This window comes from Mus caroli, chromosome 6, assembly GCF_900094665.2.
Source record: "Mus caroli chromosome 6, CAROLI_EIJ_v1.1, whole genome shotgun sequence".
Classification (NCBI taxonomy): Eukaryota; Metazoa; Chordata; class Mammalia; order Rodentia; family Muridae; genus Mus; species Mus caroli.
Genome location: NC_034575.1, coordinates 497,450 through 524,509, shown reverse-complemented (window position 1 = coordinate 524,509; position 27,060 = coordinate 497,450). Strand labels below are relative to the sequence as shown.

Below are 27,060 nucleotides of genomic sequence, written 5' to 3'. Positions count from 1 at the left end.
AAAAAAAAAAAACAAAAAAAAATATATCCTGGTTATTAGTTACAGTATATTTTATAATAACAAAATATATTTTTTTAAGAAAATAAGGCCATGGTACAAGAGTATTCTACTCCTTTTAGAAAATTGTATGACCTGTTATAGCCACGAGATTGTATTTAGCACCATGTCTTCAGGGATGCTGAACATTAACAGCTTGTGGCTGTATCACAATACAACAGCTCAATGAATGTTCTTGGTTTTTGTCTTTTTCCAAAACCCATCTTCTTGCTTTAAAATGAGCCTCTGTTTTTATATTCTACAAATACAATCCTAGTACTATAGTGATGATTTTACATAGGCCCCTATAAAATATTTCCTATATGAATAAGACTGTGAGTTATAGAAACTTCATGCCCATAAATCTAAGAAAAGAGAAGGAAGCACTGGTCCCCTTGACTTTTTTAGTTCTTAAGTGCTAAGCTAAAGTAAAAACCAAATATGCCCAATAGTAATGCCATCTATCTAAAGGGTATTAAAGAGAATCTACACATTGGAAAATAGGAGTTAAACATAGCTGTTGGTAAGAAATTTCTATTAAGATATTTTCTATGCTTGTATCTTAATACATTGAGAATTCTTCTAAAAATGGTTTGTATTTACTCTCACTGAAGCAAGCAAACATATTTCACAGTGGGGTCAGTGCTGGACAGTCAAAGGCCACTGTTTCCTTATCTACACCGTAAGTGAGGGGAGTTTTTAAAACATGAAACTATGCAAGTGTGAACTCCATTTCTCCTCCTTGATATCTGTCATAATTTCCAATGAGTTTTTCCTAGAATTAACATGAGCTAGTGCAAGCGAACTTGCTTTCTGTTTGTTTCCATATATTAGACACATGTGTGTTTCAAGCAAGAATTCCAGATAAATAAAGTATTTGTTACGAAGAATTAGAAGAGGGAGAAATTATTCAAATTCTTGCTTAGAATCCCTTTGATCTGCATGGCATACAGCACTGCGAATGCTCTAGTTATCTCTTGCTTTAGAAACACACAGTGTGCATGGTTTTGTAGAAATTATATTATGCTTAATAAACTTAAAATCATACAGACATAAACTTTTCTCTAGTACCATTTCTTATCATATTTGGGGTTGTAGAACAAATAAGACCTAGCACCTTTCTATTTGTCCAATAATAAATCTAGAGATGTACTGAGATCCTACTTTCTGTGGAACTTATTCTAAAATCTTAAGTGTAAATCAGAGATAAAAGAGAAAAAAATCACTTCACCCTCTAGAAACTTGCACTCCAGGAAGATAGGTAGATGATAGTATTTAAAAGTACATTATCCACATTTACCTGGGAATCAAATAAACCAGGAAAAGAAGAAGAACACGAGCCAAGCAAACAGGTATGAAGAAAGTTCCTGAGAAAACCAGAGCAAACCAAACCAAAGAAATGAACCAAAATGAGCAAACCAAACCAAAGAAATGAACCAAAATCCAAACACTAACCAACCAAACAACAACAACAACAAAAAAAAACACAAAACAAACAACTCCCCACCCCCACCCCCACCCCAATACATTGGCTGAAACCTCTGTCTATAGCTGAAAGTCTCACTAGTGATTTTCTGGTAGCTGGCGATCAGAGCCTAATTTTCATCTACCCTAGGTTAATCTTTAGCCATGTAAAGAGCCACCTTTGTTCTCCTTTGTGTTTGACCTAGTTAGTGTCCCTGTAACAGGTGAAGCCCTTTGCTGACTTGCCAGACCACTGTCTTCCACCAGTCAAATGGCTAACAGTGTTATCAGACAAGCATCTGAACCATGTCCTAGAGAATTTTCTGCTTAGCTGACATCTTTTCTCCTGCTGCTATCACAGGTATATCTGAAATGTAGTCTTGCTTAGTGACTCTTTTTGTTTTGTTCTGATAAGAATTTCATGGAACTGTAATCATGGTTGGGAAAATTTTGTTTCTTTCTGAGATGTGACTATCCCCGGGTTTGGTTTAAAGATCATTTGCTGTATGTTCTGAGGTGGCTATTTAGGATACTGTTAGATTTTCATTTTCTGTTTGTTTTCAATGTATCTGGTTTAAAATACCACTTTCCTTTCTTAGCTTTGTCCTGATATTCAATTCTGGATTTTGTTTTGGGTTGGCTTTCAGACCTCTAAAGGCATGATTTCTGACCTTTCAGTTTATTAAATCACTAAATTCATTCTGTCCCTCTGTTTATCCTCCCTATTTGATTTAACAAGGGGAGAACATGATTGAAGAAAGCCAGATTTAGCACAATGGGTTTCATATACGAAAGGTATATTAATTCACCTTGCATGTTTTTATAAATTGTTTGTTTGTTTGATTTTGTTTTGGTTTTCTTGTTTGTTTGTTTGTTTAGGTTTAGTTTTGGGGTTTTGTTCTTGAGCTTTGGACTTGGGGTTGTGGTTTTTGTGACAGGGATTCTCTGTATAACTCTGGCTATCCTGGAATTTGATCTGTAGACCAGGCAGGCCTCAAACTTACAGATCCAGCCTGCCTCCGCTTTCTGAGATTAAAGGCGTACACCACCACTGTCTGAATACATTTTTTTTTAAAGAGAGAAAGCTGTATTAAAAGTATCTTGCCTTTACATTGACTCGACGGTGGACATCTACTATCTCTACATTGATTGGTTTTGTGTCCTTAACTAAAGGTACTAGATAGGAAAATCAAAGAAAATCATACATACCTGAGTATTTCAATTAAAATTCAAAATTACCAAAAGTGATAAGATTGGTAATTTACAAAAATTAGTAGGAGCTCTAAAAACTACCTGTAAGCTTACAATGTTAAAAAGGTAAATGTTAATATTTAAAAGTTATATAAAGCCTAGAAATACATTTTAAATTAACCCTTATTTTTCTCTCTGAACATTCCTCTTCATTTTGTAACAGAATAAAAATCAGGATCACATAAAACATTATGGCCTGTTTTAGGATTAAAATGTGGGAAAGAGAGATGCCATTTCACACTAAGAATTTCCCATTTAAAAGCTACTTTCCTTTAAAAAATATCATCACACTCGAGTATGTCTTATTTTCTCCTTGAGTGACTTTCTCTTAACCCTAATGCTTAAGATTATATTAAAATATAATTATTATACAACTAGCCCTAAAATTTTTCTGTGTCAAAGCAAAACTTTTGGTTTGGCCATAGTAGACGTCCTTAAAGTTGGAGAAAGCTCCCCAGGTTGCTAAGATATGGAATGATTTCTGTACCTTTAGCACCGGCATTTCTGGTTGCCCATATCCATCATTGTGATATAAGGAACCAGGAATGCCTGTGCTACATTGAGATTTTGCCAGACTCTCCTTAAAAACATGGCGTATATAATACCTCAGGTTGATCTGCTTCTGTCTTTGTTGTTGATATTATTTGTTTTCTCTTTATTTGTGGCCAAAACTCTGCTTAACTTATATTAAGTGCATGGATATTGATGATAAAAATTTTTAGACTCATTTATACTCTGTCCTGGGTCAAATAGGACAATACATGGTTTTTCCAAGGGACATTGTCATAAGGGCTGACCTCTCAGATGTCCCAAACGAACATCTTGCCTCTGAGGTAGTAGGCTAAGACACAATAACATAATTATTGTAAAATGAACATATTTTGTATCCAAAACACATTAAAAGTGATTGTTTCTCTCGGCTTATAATCGTTTTAAAAATATTATTAATTCTTTGAGAATTCCACTCAAATGTATTTGATCAGGTTTACATCTCCCAATTCCTCCCAGACCCACCCTACTTTCCTTCCTACTCAATTTTGAATTTTCCTTTTTATATGTTTTCCAAGTTGAATCAGCTCTTAGCTTAAAATCTTAAAGTTGTTCTGCTTCCTTCCTTTCCTGTCTCCTTTCCTGTCTCCTTTACTCTCTCTAAAAATAGAAACAGAAGTAAGGTTGACTTTTTCTGGTTTTTGTTTGTTTTCGAAACAGTGTTTCTCTGTACAGCCCTGGCTGTCCTGGAACTCATTCTGTAGACCAGGCTGGCCTCGAACTCAGAAATCTGCCTGCCTCTGCCTCCCGAGTGCTGGGATTAAAGGTGTGTGCCACCATGCCCGTCTTGAAATTTTTTATTACATATTTTCTTTATTTACATTTCAAATGTTATCCTTTTTCTTGGTTTCCTCTCCGAAACCCCTTTATCACATCCCCCATCCCCCCCCCCTCAACCCATGCTCACCAACCCACCCTGTTTCTTGGCATTCCCATACACTGGGCATCAAGCCTTCACAGGACGGACCAACGGCGTCTCCTCCCATTAATGTCCAACAAGGCCATCCTCTTCTACATATGCAGTTGGAGCCATGGGTCCTTCCATGTGTACTCTGGTTGGTGGTTTAGTCCTTGGGAGCTCTGGGTTTTCTGATTGTTTCGTGTTGTTGTTCCTCATATGGGGCTGCAAATCTCTTTAGCTTCTTCAGTTCTCTAGTTCCTCCACTGGGGACCCTGTGCTCTGTCCAATGGTTGGCTGAGAGCATCCACCTCTGTATTTGTCAGGCACTGGCCAATCCTCTCAGGAGACAGCTAAATCAGACTTCTGCCAGCAAGCACTTGTTGGAATCCACAATATTGTCTGGATTTGGTAACTGTATATGGCATGGATCCCCAATCTCTGGATGGACTTTACTTCAGTCTCTGCTCCACACTTTGTATCTCCTCCTATCGGTATTTTGTTCCTCCTTCTAAGAAGAACCAAAGTATTCACACTTAGGTCTAACTTCTTCTTGAGCTTCATATGGTCTGTGAATTGTATCTTGGGTATTCCGAGCTTTGGGGCTAATATCTACTTATCAGTGAGTGCATACCATGTGTGCTCTTTTATGATTGGGTTACCTCACTCAGGGTGATATTTTCTAGTTTCATCCATTTGCCTAAGAATTCCATAAATTCACCATTTTTAATAGCTGATTAGTCTCCATTGTGTAAATGTACACATTTTTTCTGTATCCATTCCTCTGTTGAGGGACATCTAGATTCTTTCCACCTTCTGGCTATTGTAAAGAAGGCTGCTAAGAACATAACAGAGCATGCATCCTTATTACATGTTCAAGCATCTTCTGAGTATATGCCCAGGAGTGGTATAGCTGAGCCCTCAGGTAGTACTACTATGTCCAATTTTCTGAGGAACCGCCAGACTGATATCCAGAGTGGTTAAACCAGCTTGCAATCCTACCAACAATGGAGGAATGTTCCTCTTTCTCCACATCCTCACCAGCTTCTGCTGTCAACTGAATTTTTTGATCATAGCCATTCTGACTGGTGTGAGGTGGGATCTCAGGGTTGTTTTGATTTGCATTTCCCTGATGGCTAAGATTGATGAACATTTCTTTAGGTGCTTCTCAGCCATTCAGTATTCCTCAGTTGATAATTCTTTGTTTAGCTCTGTACACCATTTTAAAATAGGGTTATTTGGTTCTCTGGAGCCTTTGGTTCTTGAGTTCTTAGTATATATTGGATATTATCCTCTATGAGATGTAGGATTGGTAAAGATCTTTTCCCAATCTGTTGGTTGCCATTTTGTTCTATTGACAGTGTCCTTTGCCTTACAGAAGCTTTACAATTTTATGAGGTCCCATTTGTCAATTTTTTATCTTAGAGCATAAGCCATTGGTGTTATGTTCAGAAAATTTCCCCCTGTGCCCATGTGCTCAAGGCTCTTCCCCACTCTCTTTTCTACTAGTTTCATTGTGTCTGCTTTTATGTGGAGGTCCTTGATCCACTTGGACTTGAGCTTTGTACAAGGAGATAAGAATGGATCTATTTGTATTCTTCTACATGCTAACCACCAGTTGAACCAGCACCATTTGTTGAAAATGCTGTCTTTTTTCCACTAGATGGTTTTAGCTCCTTTGCCAAAGATCAAGTGACCATAGGTGTGTGGGTTCATTTCTGGGTCTTCAATTCTATTCCATTGATCTACCTGCCTGTCTCTGTACCAATACCATACAATTTTTTATCACAATTGCTCTGTAATTCAGCTTGAGGTCAGGAATAGTGAGTCCCTCAGAAGTTCTTTTATTGTTGAGAATAATTCTTGCTATCCTTGGATTTTTGTTACTCCAGATTAATTTGCAAATTCCTCTTTCTTTCTTTTTCAATGTTTTACAGTCTCAATTAAGAGTAACTTCCATAACCAGTTCCTCTATACTGGAGGAAGGACCAAGCTTCCTCCTTTGAGTCTCTAATGTCCTTCTTAATTCTAGACATTCACTTGACAACGTTTGAAGAAGAGACTTCCTCTGTGTAGCCCTGGCTGTTCTGGAACTCACTCTGTAGACCAGGCTGGCCTAGAACTCAGAAATTCACCTGCCTCTGCCTCCCAAGTGCTGGGATTAAAGGCGTGTGCCACCACACCCAGCTTGAATCTTTTGTTAATAAACTTCTTAATGCTTTGTTAATAAACTTATATATTCAGACTTTATTATATATATATATATTCAAACTTTATACTAGTTATACATTCTTCCCAGTGAAAAGTTAGGGAACTTATGCATCATTCAGGTCAAGAATTCGGCATAATTTCCCTAGCTTTTCATTGGGAAGAATGATTTATGGTCCAGGGGCCCTTAGAGATGCCCAGAGTGAAAATTAGACATTGAACATCTGTGATGACCAAATGCTAAGGGTTGCTTAATCCAGGCTGAGGTTGCCAGAGCTAGAAAGAGAAGTATATCCCAGTACAGTTCTAGGTTGGTTAATGATGTCTAATCTGATATCTGTATTTTTTTTCATCTCTGACTGTCTGCCTGTCTCTTTCTCCTTTAGATACAAAAGGAAACATAAAATATAAGTTAGCATCACTATAAATTAAAACAACAAAAAGCATTGGCTCACATTGAGGAAGACATTTCCATCTTTCCCTCAATAAAGGCACCTGCTGTCTCCTATTTATCTCTCAGATAGAGACAGATATTACTTAACTAGGTATGACTAGGTTGACTTTGTACTTTTATTGGGCATCTACTTAAGTCTTAAGCCTTTTCAATTATCATGATAGGTGCATCTTTATGCTGTAAGACTCAGACTATGCCTTATGTCTTTAACATGCTCATTTTCTGCCAAGAAAGTATGTATTTGGGCTTATTCATTGTTTTGGTTCTATTGGAACAACAATTGACTACTAGCCTAAAGGAGACAACAAAATCCTGGGTTGTAAAATCTACAGTATGTAGAACTGTGTCTGCACATGCATATATTTCATATTGTTTATGTGGCAAGATATTAGTTGGTAAGTGTTCAATAAATTCAATTTGTTGAATTAAAGCCAATTCTTTTTCTTTCATAGTGTGTCTGGGACTTGAAGGGGAGAAGACCTGACTTCAGTAGGCTAACTCACTAAGTTTGGCTAGGTGTCTCAATAAGCAAATTAAAGAGACAGTATGAAGACAGACAAGAGAAAGAATAGTTTATCTGTGAGAGAAAAAAAATAATAACGGGGTGTGTTGATCCAAAAATTATTTTTTACAGTATAAACATGAGTTTTTAAATGTAAATTATAAAATTAAAGGGGAAACATATTCATAATGTTCCGGCAGCAATGCAAATCTGCTTGACCCTGGTCTCAGTTCAGGTTTTACAAGTTTACTCCTAAGCTCTTTATTGCTTGAGGGATGGCCTTGGTTTTTGTTTTTAAGATAATTATCCTGCTCCCAGATACAGCCTTCCCCTGGCAGATAATTTCTGTCACCTGCTGTTATAAGCAGTTTAGCAGAAATGTCAAACTTTCTTCTGCTTTGGATGTTCTGTAAGTTCAAATAAAAAGAGAATGCTAAAATACAAGCAATTTTAAAGTACCTACTATATGACTTCAATTATTAACTGAGGATTTATTCATTAGAAAATATACACACACACACACACATATGTATGCTTTTTTTGATTTAGCTACAGACTCCTGGGTTTTCAAGATTATCTTAATAATAATTGTCCTATTTTTAAAAGTACATTCTATTTAAATTTTATAAAAATAAAATAACAAATAATGAGAAGACAAAATGAAATTACTAAATAAAGAGATAAAAAGGCTAAACATATAAGATATAATTTTATTGAAAGGGTTAAGAAAAGAAAAATGCTTTTAGATGAGAAGGGCTCACAGAATAAAATAAAGGTTATTCCAGTATAAAAATAGATTAAAATAAAAATGGTAGTGTGTTCTAAAACATTGTAAAAAACATAAACCTTAAAAGAGTGAATGTGGTTACAACTACATTGATTAGAATTAAGGGTTATTAAATTTCTATGATAACCAGGTCTTATTGAGAACTGATCCATTCTTACTGATGTTTGCAGAGGTAAAATAAAAGATAAAAAATAAAAAATAAAAACTGGGATGAATTGATGCTCAGCAGTTCAGATCATGTGGGGCTGAGTTTCTATGCCCAACACCCACTTCAAGGAACCACACATGCCTGTAGCCAGCTTCAGGGAGATCTGATGTCTGTACCCTCCAATGACAGTCATGTGCGTACACACACACACAGACACACACACACCACATTCGCATCGTTTTAAATATGGCTTTCAAAACCAAGGACTTCATATGATCCTTACTTCCCCTGCCCCAAAATAAAATTTGCAATTAGATTCTGTTTTTGTATGTTTTATACAATCTCCCTTGAGTAACACTGTCAATTAATGGGTAGCCACTGTCTCAACATTGGGGAAAAAAACTACTTTGGGATATTTCTACCAAGTTATCTAGTTGTTGTGGAGTTCATTTTCAAATTGGACAACTATTTTAAATCATTTATAAAATTTTCCCTATTTGATAAATAAATCATACTAAGAGCATCAAGATTAACTAACAATTTGGTTTTCTTCTATGATCTTCACCAACTTTAAGAGATAGATACTATCTCTCCACAAAATTAAATTTTTTCCCTCCTTTAAAAAAATAGGTAAAAAACTATAGTTCATCTGCATTGAAACAGCATGCATTACAAGAGGTATTAAAATGTGGTACAAAAATTCAAAATTAGTTATAGAGCCCTTCTCTAAACCTGCCCTGCAGCAGTCTGTGCCAGCTTTTGAGAACACAAGTCATCAGCTTTAAAATCACCGTGACACCCGTCAACCACAGTGGAAAGCAAGCATCTTGAGCAACTGAGCTTTCTCAGTGTTTATGCTTCTTGAAGCCATTTATAACCACAACTATGTGTGTTTTCTAATGCTTAGTATACTTAATACTTCAAAGGATATATTCCTAAGCAATCAAAATAAGGCTAACTCTGGTTTTAAAATGGTCTAAATAGGAATGATATCATCTCTTCATTAATCATGCTGCTGTTATGACTGTTTGCTTACCAAAACTTTATAAGTTATGATCTAGTTTTCATGTTTCAAAAGATTCAAGTGTTTGCACTGACTTTGTAGAACAAGAAAAATATTTCATTAATAGTATAATTTCAATTTTAAAGTGTATTTAAAATTAACAAAATATTACTCTAACTCTTTCCTCCAAATCTCTGTGTAGAGTACAGCTGGATTTAAAAAAAACAAAAACAAATTAAAAATATGAGGGAAATAGTGCTTTCTGGACCAGCAGAGCGGTTGAACATGTGAACGCACAGTTATTACGACAGTATGCATAAGACCTGAGCTAACTCAAGCCAGACAAATTCCCAGCATACATGGGAAGGGCAGGAAGAAAATCCCTCTCCCCGACTAGGTGCGGAGCTAGTACTGGTTGATAGCTGCTGAGAGGGAGAGTCTGGTTTGTTTGTTTGTTTTGTTGTTGTTGTTGTTTGGTTTTTTTAAAATGATGTTCTAGCTAAGGTAAGTTAGCTAAAACATCCTGACATTTGGTTCCTAAAGGAAGAAGAGAGCTGGGTGATTTTCTATGGGATCATGGTATTCTTCATCAAGGAGATCAAATTCTAGTTAAACCTGACATGGATTCAGCAAGAAGACAAGATGAAATGCTGCAACTGTCTTTTTTTTAGCTTTGCCGAAACTGTCTTAGCCCCGTCACAGTGCGTGTGCATGCATGCATGCTGTTGTTTTAATTTGTGTAAGGAAGTGTGTGAGTCTGCATTTGGGTATGTACAGGTATAGGTGCCCTCCGAGGCCAGAGGCACCAGATGCATGGCAGCTGGAGTTACAGAAGGTTGTGAGCCCCTGACATTGGTTCTGGAAACTAAATACTCTGGAAGAACAAATTTAATCTCTCTTCAGTAGTGAGCTGAGCCGTATCTCCAGCTAAGACGCCAATTTCTAATAATCACAACAATCTTAATATTCTATACCTTAAAAGTTAGAATTCCTTCACTGAGTATTTAAGATATCCTATACTTCAATTTGCCAGGATTTTAAAAACTAATTAAACAATATTCATATTTTACTAATAAAAAAAGAAAGTAGACAATAGCGTAGTAACTTCTGGAGTCTCATTTTCTTTTCTATAGAGAATTAAAAGAATAAGATGGATTATTATGTCTATAAAGTCTATAAAATTCTGATCTTAACAGGTTTAATCACGAGTGAATCACTATTATTAATAATATTCAATATAGAAAACCTTGTTAAATTTTGATCTGTTTTGTTATTCAATTTCTTCAGTGTTTTTTCGTTTAGTTTCTCAAACTAAAAATCTGGTACAAGTGAAGTAAATGAGATTAGTATCCACAGGTAACAATTAATAAACTAATCTGAATATCAAAGGCCAATCTTTCTTAAGCATAGAGGTTGCCACTCAATATGAAATTATAGATATAAAATCAGATTGGAATAAATACCCTAAAATATAACAAATATGAATTAAACTAAAATAAGTTATGTGGTTCGAATAATTATAAATATAGCATGAGTAAGTTTTAAACCACTGTAACTTGATTGGTTACATCGTGCTTCTCTCCTCTAGTCCCTTCACTGTGTTAAGCCAGACCGTATTATATGGCCCATGTTATGTCAAATATAAAATAAGATAAAACAAGTAAGACTTGGATCACAGCAGCTCATAGGTTTTTATTCAATCTCTCCTTTAATGACTTCATTCAGTCAGAGAAGCTCTTCTTCTTTCAGGTCTTTACAGGCTCTTCTTCTTGCCTAACAGCTGCTTTGCTCTCTACTACTCATTCTTATCTACATCAGACCTTAGGATTGAGCCTTCCAAAAACCAGGGGCAATTAACATTTGTCCCTGAATGCACAAACTGGGATGCCTGGCCAACATGGGGAAACATGAACTAAGGTTCTGAAAAACCCACACCTTAAGCTGAACTTTCTACAAGGATCAGTGGCTGATGACAGTTTCAGTGACCATGGAGAGGTTGAAATGTTGCTGGGCTAGAGCTAATACAATTATCTTGAGCTATCTTTAGTTCCCTTAATGGCCATCCCTTGTCCACATCAAAAACAAAACAAAGCAAAGCAAAACAAAACAAAACAAAAAACATGCTAAATAACACAAAAACAAACAAACAAAAAACTGAGCTTTGATTTGTGTTGGTAACTATTGAGCATGGAGCCTGTCTTCTGTGTGGTTGACATATTGTGTCTGTTGTAGGATATTTGGTCATGCTATGACCCTGAGATTGTGTCATTTACCGAACAAAACAACAACAAAAACAAAACAATAAAATCCCTGCTTCCAGTTGTGGTGTGGCTCAACCCTTAGCTCACACCTTTAATCCCTTTGGCAGGAACATAGACACTTCCTTAGTACACACCTTTAATCCCAAACAATGAAGGTAAAGATAGTTTGATGAAGGAAGCACCCATGTTTGAAAGTGATGTTTAATTGAGTGGCAGAAAAAGAGAAAGATCTGATAGAATACAATCTGCCCAACTCTTACAAGAAGAGAGAGCGAAGAGAGATAACATATGAGAAAGCAACATAGAGAGAGAAGGAGGCAGTTTTACCAGCACAGTTGTACACAGACAGGTTGCAAAGAGCTAGAACAGGTGAAGACAGAATGAGCCAGAGAATTAGGAGGAGCCAAAAGATTTGACTGCATTGCCAAAGTAAGTGTAAGTCAAGCAAAGCAATTCAGGAGAGCCTGAGAGAGAAACTAGATCAAATCAGTCAGCTTAGAGAGGTTCTTCTTCTTCTTCTTTATTATTATTATTATTATTATTATTATTATTATTATTATTATTATTATTATTGTTGTTGTTGTTGTTATTATTATTATTGGATATTTCTTTATATACATTTCAAATCTTATCCCGAAAGTTCCCTATACCCCCAGCCCTGCTCCCCTACCCACCCATTGCCTCTTCTTGGCCCTGGCGTTCCCCTTACTGAGGCATATAAAGTTTGCAATACTAAGGAGCCTCTTTTCCCAGTGATGGCTGACTAGGCCATCTTCTGCTACATATGCAGCTAGAGAAACGAGCTCTGGGGGTACTGGTTAGTTCATATTGTTGTTCCACCTATAGGGTTGCAGACCCCTTCAAGTCCTTGGGTGCTTTCAGCTTCGAGAGTTTTGACCTAGAAAAAACTGAGTTGAATCAGCCAGCCAAGTTTGGAAAGAACTAGAAAGGGGCTAGCTTATTCAGCAGCAAGTCTCAGAGGCTGAAAACATTGTAGGCCTAGATTAGATTGTGCGAAGGCTTCCGGGACTAAGCTAGGTTAGCAGAGAGAGGCTGTAAGCAGGAAGCCGCCAAGACAATCACATCAGCCGAATACAAGATACTTTTACAAATGCCTCTTCAGTAAAGAAAACTCTTTTTCTTTTCCCTGGCGGCTATCACTTTCAAATAGCTTCTTGACTAGAGGTAGGAGGTTATGCCTGTTTTCCCTCCTCCATGCTGGAATGTTGTCTGCCCCGAGCTTGTTGTGTTTCCACATACTGTCAAAGTCTCTGTGAGTTCATATGTGCATCTGTTCTGTTGTGTCTTAAAAATGCTGTTTACTTAAATAAAGAGTATCCACAAAGATTGGTTAGCAAGTAAGGGGCTGACTGTGTGATCTCCTGAGGAAAAGGAAATAGACTATAGTGTTGTAAGGTCTACAAAGTGAGTGCCAGGACAGCCAGGGCTACACAGAGAAACCCTGTCTCGAAAAACCAAAAAAAAAAAAAAAAAAGAACTAAGTGGGGCCGGGAAGCGGTGGCGCACGCCTCTAATCACAGCACTTGGGAGGCCGAGGCAGGCAGATTTCTGAGTTCGAGGCCAGCCTGGTTTATAAGGGTGAGTTCCAGGACAGCCAGAGCTACACAGAGAAACCCTGTCTGGGAAAAAAGGGGAAAAAATGGAAAAAGGAAAAAAAAATTAAGTGGGGTATAAAAAGGGGGATTAAACATGGGAGGGATGTGCGGTCAGGGTAGAGGACAGAGGACACAGAAGACAGACTACAGTGAGGACTAGCTAATACTGAAAGCCTTTTGAAAAGCCATATGGAAATGTATTTAGAGACAATGCCTTAAGATACTTCACCAAAGTGTCATTTATTTATTTTTAAAAATTGGAGATACACAAATAAAAGATCAGTTAAGATTGTCTGCTGGAGAGCTAAGTGGTGATGTTAAGTAGTCAATGTTAATGATTCAAAGGATGGATAAAAGGTATATGCAATCATACGTTGATGTAGGCATGTATATTCATGCAAGTGTACAAAGTTTTTAGAATGTGAAGTGTGAAGGCAAAAAGAAGCCTTGGCTTGCTGTGTTCTTGCAACCTTTACTGCTTAGCCAGGGGAAAGGAACAGATCCACTGAGAGGAAGGAGGTGACTAAGTAGGTGAAAGGCAGAAAAATGTGAGATGAAGACTAAGAAAAACATTTCAAATATGAGAAAGGACGAACAATTGTCAAGCAGTGGTAAAAAGGTGGACAAAATAGAAATAGAAATGTAATCTTGGCTACAACTGCTTGGGGTATTACCTGTACCAAGAAGTCCTGTAAAATGTGACAACTGTTGTCTTTGATAAAAGCATCTCCTATTATTTCTGCCCATAATATGGAATGTTGTTTGGAAGATAATGCAGAGGAAGAGAAAAGCAGGAGATGAGGAAGTGGAGGCAGATAGAACCATAAGCACTTCGGGTAAATTTGGCTGAAAATTTAAGCAATGAAATGGAGTCCTATTAGGACATTGAGTTATAGAGAAATGCCTTTGAAAGGTCAAGAGAGGAAAAGACTTCAAGCAGCAGTCAAAATTTTTATTTCAAATTGATCCAGAGTGGTTCTTCCATTAAGAGTATTTTTTGATATTATGATATAATTAAACCATTTTCCACTTCCCTTTCTTCCTTCCAAAACCTCTCCTGCATCTTCATCACTCTCTTTTAAATTCATGACATCTTTTCTTTCCTTAACTGTTATTGCACAATTACATGTACATACATATATATTCATAAATACCTAAAGGCATTTTTGGTCTGTATAATGTGATTTGTATATATGTTGTCAGGGCTGACTATTTGGTATTGGATAATCAATAGGTATATTCTTTCCTGTAGAAACATGAGCTAAACAAGAATAACCACAATTGGTATGCTTACACGGATGTGGGGAGGAAGGCATGAGTCCTCAGCCATACACAGGGAACTATAGCGATTTCGTTGTAAGAGATTGGAAGATAGGGTGCTTAGTAGGTTCATTTGGATGACAGGAGCATTCTGTGCTTCCCTGCTGATGTAGTGCAAGCAGTGCAGGCTGGCATCCTCATCTCTTCCCAATGCACAAGTTCTTTCAACTCAGTCTCTCCATAGCTAATAATCATCTGAGAAAGGCCCTGGCAGTCCTGGGAGATGCATATCCCTTTCAAACTGCATCTAGAGTCTGCCAGTTGCACAGATGCTAGATTATCTCCTGTGTATACTTTAAGATATAAAATCTTTCAAATATAAGCTAAAACAAATGAAAATTTAGAGGGCATATAGCATTTATAATTAATACATAGCCAACACAGACTTTGTCTAAATTCTCAAATGTCCATTGTTTTGCTAGAAAAACTGTCTAGGTCTGAAAGGTCAAGGTCTATTGCATTATGCTAAATATAACATTGAAAACTAGGGCTTTGGTGATTACCTCTCTCAATCCTCTAATCTGATTATCAGTTTGGGCAGATGTTCTTCTAGAGCATTATGGCAATATATTTACTATGTTTCTATCTGTTTGCTCTCAGGTGAATTATGAACTTCATGGTTGGGTAAAAGACATCTGAGTTACAGCTATCCCGGTACTGAACAGTGTCAATAAGCAAATGTCTTACTGATTGAGTATCCCTAATCCTAAAATCCTAAATGAAAAATACCCCCAAATATGAAACTTTCTGTGCACCAATAAAACTCCACCAGTGTGGAAAATCCCATACCTGACTCATCCACACATATTCAAAGAGCTACATAGGACACTCTAAAGAAATGTCACTAAGGTCACACAAAACTACTTTTTAAAATCTATGCAATTTCTAACTTTTTAAAAAAACTGGTGTGTGATAATATTAAGTTCTTCTCATTGTTGAATCATCTCTCTTATTTTTCTTGATGCCACATTCTCATATTTGTCCTTGCTTAGTTGACAGCTCTTTCTTAATCAGTCGGTTCAATTTCCTCTGGCCAAAGAATAAAAGTTGGAATGACTTAACACTCAGCCTTGAGAACTCTTTTACATGATTTCAACTAAGCAAAAAAGTCTTCACACACACACACACACACACAGACACACACACTAAAATAGTGTATAAAATTACCTTCTTACTCTGTATACAAATTACATATGAAAAAAATTAATTTGGGTTTTACATGTGAGTTCAATCCCCAAGACGTTTCATTATATACTCAGATAAAGCCCTTGAAACAAACAACAAAATCAAATGATGAGGGAACCTAGAATACATTAATAGTCTTAAATTTTCATTAAGATAACTCTACTGAACTTGCTTATATAGTTATCACCACTGTGCCCTGCTATGCTCTGGTATCTCTAAAGTGCTTCTTAAATCATCAATCCAACCCCTTAAAATGAAGTTATAAAATGTAGCTCAAGTCACATAGTTCAACTGATTCCAGTTATTTGCTAGAGATCTAGAAACAATACTTTTCTCCTCAGAGGTTAACAAAGATGGAAACCGTTTGTTTCACTTCTTTCTATAAGTTCTCAATCAAATATAAAGCCTGTGGACGGGGACTGGGCAATACACTGAAGGATTGGAAACTGTAGGTGTCAATACAGTGCAGATTTCCTCCAGATTCATTTGTTATGGCCAACGTAGATATGAGAGGAACCAGGAATAAATATCAGGTACGTCTCGAGGGGCTCAGGGCTCACCAGAGCTTTTGGATTGAATTTCAGTACATAAATCTTGGCACCCAGTTCAGACCTGAAAGTTGGAAAGAGTGCAGATCTGGGACTCCAGCGTGTTAGGTTTTAATCTCAGCTCTGCAAGCAATGACAGTTTATTGACATGGCCAGGTACTTTTGGATTCTAGAGCTTACTTTTGACCTCTGTAAAACCCACATACTTCTGGTTTTGTGTCGTATTAAAAACCTAAGAACCCAGTAACCTATATTTTACAGGACGCTAATTATTTTGAGTGTCTCTTTGGCACAGACACTGTAACTGTCATTTGTTGTGGTAAGGATGAGTCAATCAGGAAGACTTTTTTTGTCAGTTTCCTCATAGTATTCCTCTTCCTGTTGACTTTGGACAAAGGAACAGCCCTTAGGCTTGTGGAAACCTTTTGACCTAAGATACAGCTTTAGGGACAAGGACATGCCAGGCCATGTGGCCGTGAAGTCACATTTCTCCTTCCACATGCCTCAAATTGTATGTCCTGTGATATCAGAATCTCTCTCAGAAATTAAATTCCCTTATGTTAGAACACTCAAGTCTTTTTCAATTAGAAGGAGTCGGTTCCTCCCTGACAGGAGATCCCCCACAGCCTGGCTTGGTGCTCTCAAGCTTGCTACTGTTCCTCTTATTCAACTTTCTTCCCTCAGCCAAAGGTCACAGAAGCCTTCAAGATGCACCCCATTTGGCAGAGTAAGGAGGACAGAAACTAACACACTCAATGGTGTATCTATAGCCTGTGTCTAAAGGATGCTACACCACAGAAAAAGAGGCTATACTCAACAAAACCAGAAAACATGGAGCAATTCGATAACAAAAGGACATCAAGGAGATACAATCTGGAAAGGAAGAAGTCAAAATATCAGTATTTGCAGATGATATGATAGTATACATAAGTGACCCCAAAAATTCCACCAGAGAACTCCTAAACCTGATAAACAGCTTCAGTGCAGTAGCTGAATATAAAACTAACTCAAACAAGTCAATGGCCTTTCTTTACACAAAGAATAAACAGGCTGAGAAAGAAATCATGGAAACAACACCCTTCACAATAATCATAAATAATATAAAATACTTTTGTGTGACTAAGGAAGTGAAAGGTCTGTATGATAAGAATTTCAAGTCTCTGAAGAAAGAAATTAAAGAAGATCTCAGAAGATGGAAAGATCTCCCATGCTCATGGATTGGCATTATTAATATAGTAAAAATGGCTACCTTGCCGAAAGCAATCTACAGATTCAATGCAATCCCCATCAAAATTCCAACTCAATTCTTTACTGAGTTAGAAAGGGCAATTTGCAAATTCATCTGGAATAATAAAAAACTGAGGATAGCAAAAACTACTCTCAACAATAAAAGAACCTCCGGTGGAATCACCATGCCTGATATTAAGCTGTACTAAATTAAGCAGTTGTGATAAAAAACTGCATGGTACTGGTACAATGACAGACAGGTAGATCAATGGAATAGAATTGAAGTCCCAGATATGAATCCACACACCTATGGTCACTTGATCTTTGACAAGGGAGCTAAAACCATCCAGTGAGAAAAAGACAGTATTTTCAACAAATGGTGCTGGCACAAACTGGTGGTTATCATCTAGAACAATACAAATTGATCCATTCTTATCTCCTTGCACGGATCTCAAGTCTAAGTGGATCCAGAAGAGGTCTCTTAAGTTCTACCCTGAGCCTGAGAGTTGCTCTGAGGTCCTGACTGTTGGAGTCAGCTTCCCTGGGATTATTCCCTGAGATCCACTGCACAGTAAAGCCTCACCAGTGTGACTTCTCCTATGCAAGGAGGTGCCCTCTTTAACTCCAAGGAGAGAGCTGATGAGAAGAAAACTACCTTTGAGTCCCACAAGGCCATTCCCTACTGCTGCTTCCTGACCCAGGCTAAAGTAGTCTGCCAAGGTTGTCAGTGGGATCCTGGCTAGGTCCGATGTGAGTGGTCTCTGTGCAAGAAGTTGACAACCTCTTCCTGCACTCAGACCCTTTCTGTCTAACCTGCATCACACATCAGGGCCCAGCAGTGAACTTTCTTACTGAATTAGTCTTTGAGGTTTGGAGCCTTTAAGAAAATGAGAAATAAAGTTCTAATTTCTGATTTTTCCAAGTCTATCTCCTCAGCAAAGCAGCCAACTTCCATTAAAAAAAAACAAAAACAAAAAAAACAAAGCTGCCCCCCTTTCAAAAGGCTCCTTATTTATGCCAGGAGCAGCAGGCTAAAACATATCCAAAATAGGGCCACGAAATAACAGTCTTCAGCACTGAGGCAAAACTCGATTCAGTATCTGTCTTTGAAATCTATCTTAATTCGGTTTGGAGATATATTTCATTGCATTCCAGAAGGGGATCCGTAAATATGTAAATTTGGAGCTAACTTTTCTTCTGAACATGACCCTGGTGAAATATCTCTAAAACCCCCCTTCTCTGATACTGCATGGAATGGACTAGGAGGACCTAATCCCGTTCTCCCAAGAATGTGGGAAGAAGTTGATTGTCTTCTAGAATCTGCTGGCTATCTCAGTGATTTCTACGCTAAGCTGGCTCTGGCTTATGGATAATATTCACCTCTGCCCAACTTTTCATTAGATGAAGCTTAAGGCCTGGCTGGAAACTGGCCACCTTCAAAGTATGGCACCTGTAAATCAGGGAGACAACTGCCTCTCACCCATTCTTTCTCCTCATCTCCCCCACCCAGTTGGTGGTTAAGCTTTCAGGGCTCTGACTGTCCTTTTTCATTGTTATCTAGTAATGCTAGCAGCACTTTCAGACCAGGCAAGTCTCCAAAGGCATCTGACTCTACCCTTTGACTTGAAAACAGGACAAGTTGTTATGTACAAACCTACCCAGAGTACTGGACTTGTGGGAACCAATCTGCTGTACCCCTCAGAATCTTCCAGAAGCTTGAAAGAGATCTTCTTTAAATTCCTAGTATTTTCAGGAAAAATCAAGGATAGTTACTCATTAAAAGAATGTCAGATAAACAAGAGGAAATAAGAAAGAAGTAAAGACATGTTTATCAAGAGAGTCCTTTAAAGTTCCCCTTGATTTTCCCTAAAATTCTTATGTAAAATTTCAATGTTGATTTTGATGCCATGTAAACAAAAGGTTGGCCATAATCTAATCTATATCAGCGTAGTGGACTTTATTAGCTGTGCTGACTAGGATATGTGGGAAGGGGTTGACCGTTTGCCAGGCAGGTCTCTCTGGACTTTTATGTCCCATTTGCAAAGGTTATCATTGCTCTCAGGATGGAAACCATCCCAGATAACCATGCGGCAGCTTCTTATACTCCCTTATGCTGAACCGTAAAAGTCACATTCCACACCTTCATTCATACGTACAAGCTAGAGACTTCATGGTATTTGTATGTTGTATTTCAAATTTGAACTACCGACAACACAACATAGGCATATTACCAAAAAAGTAGTTGAGAAAAATCACAAATCCTCAGGCAGTCAGCATGACATGGGCTTCTAGTATCAGCATTTAGGAGGTGGTAGAGTAAGGGGCAGCAGTCGTTTGTTAATGTTTATCCTTTGCTACACAGCCAATTGGAAGTCAGCCTGGCCTACATTAGATCTTTTTTTCAAAGAGCAAAATTAACAAATAAATAATTAGTAAATAAATAAAACTAAATTTAAAAAACCTAGCAAAAATATAAACCTAAAGAGTACTTCATTTAAAATCTCATGCATATGAAATTTAAGAATGGCCAAAGCTTCTGTATGGGCACAGAAATCAGCTGCCCTGCCTTATATAGGCTTGTATCTCAAAGGAAGCTTTTGGAATGATGGAAACTCTCTAGTTCTTCAACAACCAGGAGGAGGTGAAGGCAGGAGGATAAAATTTCAAGGTCATCCTTGACTACATAATAAATTCAAAGCCAGCCTAGAATCCATGGGACTGTCTCAAAAGAAAAAAAGGAAAATAAGAAAAGAAAGAAAAAAAAGGAAAAAAACTGTGCTGCGATTCTTGATTATGGTGTTGACTTTTTATAGGGAGATTCCATCAGCATTAACCTAAAAATTCTACTGCGTGGAATCCGTTTGGAATAGATTTCTGATCTCAGAGTCCATAGAGATGATCAAAAGTCCATAAGAACCGTGGATCTGTCTTTTCCCTATCTCTCTCAAACTCCTGCTCTGGGATTCAGGTTTCTTTTAGGTGAAGGTGCAAATTGGCAACTGGTGCCTTGAGCAATCCTCCACTGGTAATTTCCCTCTGGCTAGCCCACTTCCCATCATCACTGACACACATGCACGCCACAGGCATCACCCCTTGGCTGCAAGCAAAACTTTGGGAATCAGGCTCAACTTCTCAACTCCCAGGAAATTCCTCTTGGAACACATTGAACGCGGGGGCGGGATGAGCTCTGCCTCAGGCATGAATCAGCCACGTTTTGCGCTCCGCCCCGTCGGGGGTCCAGGGGTGGCTTAAAGGCCGCTCTTCTGCTAGCAGGCGACTAGCACTCTCCTCCCCGGCGTCCAGCGAGCCGCAGCACCATCCAGCACTATGGACCCCGCTATGCCCCTGCGACTGTGGAATTTGCCGCTGCTCCTGGTGGGCTCCGTTCTTGGTCTCGCTTCAGTGTCTGCCCAAGGTATCTGCCCAGGATCCCCCTTGCCGCATCCGCTTCCTTGTTTTTAGGTCCCTGCCGCCACCGAGGGGAAGTCGTGCCCTAGTTGGTTCAGAAACTTCTGTGGTGAACTCCGAGTCAGATCTTCCAGGCACCAAATCTGACCGCCTCCCTTGTTTCGTTCCTTCTGACCCTCTTACAGGGAATAATTTAGAGATCTGCCTCTTGCCCTTGGACGCAGGACCTTGTCAAACCCCTATCCCCAAGTTCTACTATGACAGGGACCAGCAAAAGTGCCGCAGATTCAACTATGGAGGCTGCTTGGGCAATGCCAACAATTTCCACAATCGGGATCGCTGCGAACACACTTGCAGAAGTATCAAGAGTAAGTGTTTGGGGGTGCACAGAACATAGCGGGACTCTGCACAAAAGGGGCGGGACAGAGTTTATGCCCACCTCCCACATGATTGCTTTGAAGCTTCTCCAAAAGAACGCCCAATCTACAACCACTAACAGAGTTTATCTCACTACCAGATTCCATTGCAACTCTGTCTGGGAAAGCCGCAATGAGCCCATATCAAGTCATAATAAATGCAAGGGGAAAACAGGAGTGCTCTTCTGCATCAGACAGGACATTGGTTGAAGAAATACGGTCTTTGAGACCACTGTTGCCTCTTGTTGATTACCCATCCATAGGGAATATTTTTTATTGGTTCTTATTTTTTGAAGTGTGATTTAGCTCATTATCTGACTTTACTTTTTTTTTGCCTTACACTTGGGTTAGTGTAGAGGTATCCACAGCCAAGCTTCTGTTTGGAAGAGTCTGTTTTCTTTTACTTTGTCATTTTATACAAGGATGGTCTATTAAGGATGGTGTGGGGCTTTGGTCACCAAGGAACTCAGCCAGGAAGAAATATGTACTGGTGGGAATAACAGGGGTCTTTCTACGGAACTTGAAACCTGTATCACAACCAAGTCAAACCTGCTCACTTTGTCTATCAAAAGCTTACCTTCAGACGAGTGGGCAAACTTTTGGAGTTTCCTATTCCAGTATGAAATAAGGTTATATCCCCCAGTAGTTTCAGAAATGACGGCAATGTTTTGGAAGTACGACTAAGAAGGCCGCTTTGGCTTTTATTAGCATCTTATTAGTTTCTTGGATTAGCATACAAAATGCTGGGCTTTATTAGGCTCATTCCTACATACATACATACATATATACATACATACATACATACATACATACATACATACATACATACCACTGTTTGTTCTTGCCTTCCCTCTGAACCTTCCTCATCCTCTGTCCCATTTTGCTGGCCCTTCTCCCCAAGTAGTCACACCTCCAGCTCTCATGGCACATGCTCCCAGGTAGCCACACCTTCAGCTCTTATGGCACATGTGCTCTGTACACTCTTTGCCCCTCTTCCCACATCTATTTCCTCCCGTGCCTCACTCATCCACCTTTTTACTTCCATCATACATACACTTCAAGCTAGAGTGTTTACGGGATGATATGCGTGCTGTTGTCTTTCTGAGTGTTGTGTGTTTTGCATTTCCCTAGAAACATTGTGACTTCATCCTTACCTTCATCTGAAAAACATTCCATTGTAATTCAACCACATTTATTTTAAAATCCATCTGTTACTAAACAACTAGGGTGTCTCTGCTCTTCAGCTCTTAAGTACAGGGAGAAAGAAGCATATGCAGATGTTTCTGTGATGTGTACACTCAGGACTCCTTATCTACATCTTTGACTTTGATAGAATTAGGTTATATGATAGCACTATTCTACTTTTGGAAGACCTCCCCTGATGACTACCATAGTTGCTATGCCCATTGACATTTTTTTTTTTTTTTGCATAGTGGAGCATGTGTCCTTATTTTTTTTTCTTTTTTTAAAATTAGGTATTTTCTTCATCTACATTTCCAATGCTATCCCAAAAGTCCCCATACCCCCCAACTCCCCCACCCACCCACTCCCACTTCTTGGCCCTGACGTTCCCCTGTACTGAGGCAGATAAAGTTTGCACGACCACAATCACAAAGGAACTCACACAATATGTACTTACTGATAAGTGGTTATTAGCCCAGAAACTTAGAATACCCAAGGTATAAGATACAATTTGTGAAACACTTGAAACTCAAGAAGAACAAAGACCAAAGTGTGGACACTGTGCCCCTTCTTAGAATTGGGAACAACACACCCATTGGAAGGAGTTACAGAGACAACGTTTGGAGCTGAGACAAAAGGATGGACCATCTAGAGACTGCCATATCCGGAGATCCATCCTATAATCAGCTTCCAAACGCTGACACCATTGCACACACTAGCAAGATTTTGCTGAAAGGACCCTGATATAGCTGTCTCTNGTGAGGCTATGCCGGGGCCTAGCAAACACAGAAGTGGATGCTCAAGTCAGCTATTGGATGGATCACAGGGCCCCCAATGGAGGAGTTAGAGAAAGTACCCAAGGAGCTGGGGGGATCTGCAACCCTATGGGTGGAACAACAATATGAACTAACCAGTACCCCCCGGAGCTTGTGTCTCTAGCTGCATATGAATTAGAAGATGGCCTTGTAGGCCATCAGTGGAAAGAGAGGCCCATTGACATTCTTATTGAAAGTGAACAAAGTTTATTCTTCTTGCCCCAATTCCTCACTGACTTATTGCTGTTCTTCATAAAACTGAAAGATTACTTTGAATAACATGTTTTATTGCTTTCCCGTCTCCCAGAAGTTCCTCCAGTTTGTCGATTAGAGCTCAAAACATATCCATGCGATAAGCCCAATAAACGGTTTTTCTTCAACGTGAATACCATGACATGTGAGCCCCTTAGGCCTGGTCTGTGTAGCAGGACTATGAATGTATTCTCTGAGGAAGCTACATGTAAGGGCTTGTGTGAACCAAAGAAACATAGTAAGTACTTTAATTGTGGTACTTCTATTTCAAGTCTTCCTATAAAATTTTTATATGAAGATCAATAATTTGATTTGAAATTAATATTGTTTGTATGCTGGTGATTATACAATTATGTGTGCACCTGCGTGACTGCATCTCTCTCTCTCTCTCTCTCTCTCTCTCGTGTGTGTGTCTGTGTATGTGTGTGTGTTGACTTTAACAACTTCTGCCCTGTAGGAAACATTATGTCCTTATTTTTCCATGTGTGGGTACAAGCTGAAGGTTAATAATGCGCAAAACTCTCAAGTTTGGACTGTGACAAGGCTATTAGCAAAAAGTTGCTACTTTTTCTCTTGTCCCTGGAGAACATCAATTGAGCTTCTCTAATTAGAAACACTGTAATATAAAAACTGGAGATCAGAAATTTTCTAGCACTGGCCTTGTTTCCAAAATGGAGGTTTCCACACTTGACCTCAGCTGATGGATAACAGTAAAAAAGCAGGTGCACTAATATTATTGAGTTACATTATCTTCAAATCCTGCATAGAGGGTGGATATGAAGCACTATGAAATTCTTTTTTAGAACTGCATCCCAGTACCCCATCTGCAAGATATCTCATTGCACATATGCAGATGTTCCAGAATTTGGAAAACCCTGAAATGTGAAACACTGTGGCTTCCAAGTATTGTTAGATCAGTGATATTCATATTGTATTATCCATGTCTTCAATTGATATATAAAATATAGAGGAGGGAATCTATCAGATAGAGACATAATGCTTCTCATATTTTCGTGTGTGTGTGTATGAGTGTGTGTGTGTGTATGAGTGTGTGTGTGTGTATGTATGTGTGTGTNTGTGTGTATATGTGTGTGTGTGTGTGTGTGTGTGAGAGAGAGAGAGAGAGAGAGAGAGAGGAAGTAAATGTATAAGTAGCTTTGGGAATGAGAGATACAGAATGTAATGGGGAGGGGTTATGCACAATGATAAATGAAAATATCATAATGGAACTCGTTTTTATAGCAATTAAAATAACTGATAAAAATATAGCATACACCAATAAATGCCGAGACTTCAGAAATGTATGAAAGTAGCTTTGTTTGTGAGTTATTGAAATATGTAGTGTTAAGACCTTGGTTAAATTTCTGTTTTTTTTTTGGTAATTATATCACAAAAAGTATTCTGTTCTTGTAGCAGAGACACACAGATTTAAAATAATTAAATCAGGACCTCTTCTTTGGCCAAGAGTTTGGTAGAGCTGTGTTGCTGTACTGTGTTGAGTACTGAATAATCAAGTACTGAATGCATGTAAATATTTCAGGTGATGGCACTCGCCCAAGAATGTCAAATTATGCCATGTACTGAAACAAGCCCATTTTAGGATGTCTAGTTGGAGGCTTAATTACTCTTTACATTGAAATGTATGTAAGTACACAGGTTTAGAAGGCATTATTTTAGCTTATAAAATTGAGAAAGATGGGTATGGGAGGTGTTGACTGGAGAGCAGAATGATATAAACATAGAACACAGGACACACACACATGCACACACACATGAACACATATTTACACACATGTACACATATGTGCACACACATGTACATGCACACACATACACACACACAAAGTTTAAATTCTGAATTCATAAAAAATAGAACAATCAAAATAGAGCAGGTAAGCTTCCCTTCCCAGTGACTCGAGACAGACCTATTTTGAATGGTTCAGTATTTTGGATTCAGCATGAGTTGTCTGTGGGATTTTCGCCAGCTAGACTCCACTGAGCATCACTGTCTCTTAGTCTGGTATTACAGTATTTCTAATTTCTTTTTCTTTTTCATACAGTTCCATCATTTTGCTCCAGTCCAAAGGATGAAGGTCTGTGTTCTGCCAATGTGACACGCTTTTATTTTAATTCAAGAAACAAAACATGTGAGACTTTCACCTATACTGGCTGTGGTGGGAACGAGAACAACTTTTATTACCTGGATGCTTGCCACCGTGCCTGCGTTAAAGGTAGTAAAGCTTCTCTTATCCAGTCATCAAGCAAAGAAAATGAATAGTTCCAACGTCAAATACAGCATTCCGTATTCATTTTATTAGTGCCAAACGGCCACGTCTATGATAATCCTACCAGTGTAGTGCCTCGGCGTGTGCTGCCTTGGTTTCTGGGACAGTAGGCATATACTGTCTAGCCACAGGAGACAGTAGTCAGAGCTTCAGTTTCACATGTAGAGCAGGAGCAACTGCGTGACTAATGACTTTATGATCAAGTTAGATGAAATGAGGTGAGATCAAAAGTATGTTAGAAAGGTTGATTTGAGGTGGAGGTCAGACTGAAGCCACATGATAATTGTTATTTTGTTGTCTTTAGGCTGGAAGAAGCCCAAGAGATGGAAGATAGGTGATTTCCTGCCCAGATTTTGGAAGCATCTTTCTTAAGCATTTTCTCATACTGAAGGAAACAACTCATTAGTAATTTGCTCCTCTGATTTTACCGATGTTACTTTTTTTTAACCTGTGTGTTTTTATTCATACCAAGCTGCCTTCCAAATGTGAAATTATCATTTTCGATGTACTGTTACAATGTCTAAGAGACTGAATCCTTGTGGTGTATCCGATATGAATGTGAACATGACTTGCCCAACTTCTTGGGATAGCTATACTAATTTCAAAAGACAATCATTACTAAAATACCAGAAGACAATTTAGATGTGCAATTTTAACCTACATGGGCATCATTAGGAATGGCGAAACCACTTCATTATGAACTTAAGTGTTTAGATTGCATTTTAGGCTCCAGGAGACCAGTAACCAAGTCATGAACACTTATTCAATCATTCCACTGAGGTATTACTTATTCCTTGCCAAGTGTCCTTGAATACCTTTCTTGCCATATTGCAATATTATGAAGAAGAGCTATTACAAAAAAGAGTTATAATTGTTATTGGATGAATTTAAAATGTTGGTGATTTATGAAAAGAAAAACATTTTTCCTAGAAAAAAAGCATTATATATTTAATTCTGTGTCTCTTTATTTTTCCACATTTGACAAGTGAATCTTCTTTGACCATATGTGCTACAGTATTCCCTCAGACAAAATGTTTGAGAGAATAGAAATTTCTGGATCTTTTGTACTATGTAAGATGTATCCTGACCAAAATGCATGTATGCTTTGACTTGAATTTCACAAATAAATTATTTTTAAAAGTGGTTATTAGCCGGGCGTGGTGGCGCACGCCTTTAATCCCAGCACTCGGGAGGCAGAGGCAGGCGGATTTCTGAGTTCGAGGCCAGCCTGGTCTACAAAGTGAG

The 27,060-nt window shown here is 38.4% G+C and overlaps 1 protein-coding gene across 2 annotated transcripts; it reads left to right on the top strand.

Annotated features, from left to right (window-relative positions):
- The first annotated feature begins 1,721 nt into the window (after window positions 1–1,721).
- Tfpi2 (tissue factor pathway inhibitor 2) lies at window positions 1,722–26,965 on the top strand. 2 transcript variants are annotated; one of them, XM_021165013.2, is made up of 6 exons: window positions 1,722–1,861; window positions 20,728–20,872; window positions 21,051–21,233; window positions 23,586–23,768; window positions 25,591–25,761; window positions 26,120–26,965. In XM_021165013.2, exons 2-6 carry the CDS (start codon window positions 20,785–20,787, stop codon window positions 26,185–26,187), a joined length of 693 nt encoding a protein of 230 aa, XP_021020672.1. In that variant the 5' UTR covers window positions 1,722–1,861; window positions 20,728–20,784; the 3' UTR covers window positions 26,188–26,965. The 2 variants fall into 2 exon arrangements, 1 of the variants encoding a protein (XP_021020672.1); XR_002378173.2 differs by lacking the exon at window positions 20,728–20,872.
- Window positions 26,966–27,060: the final 95 nt, after the last annotated feature.

Bases quoted from the DNA above. Each gene is read 5' to 3' on its own strand.
- Tfpi2 (XM_021165013.2), top strand. From the start codon at position 20,785: ATGGACCCCGCTATGCCCCTGCGACTGTGGAATTTGCCGCTGCTCCTG. The intron at 20,873-21,050 runs GTATCTGCCCAG...ACCCTCTTACAG, and splicing joins CGCTTCAGTGTCTGCCCAAG to GGAATAATTTAGAGATCTGC. The intron at 25,762-26,119 runs GTAGTAAAGCTT...TGTTGTCTTTAG, and splicing joins CCACCGTGCCTGCGTTAAAG to GCTGGAAGAAGCCCAAGAGA.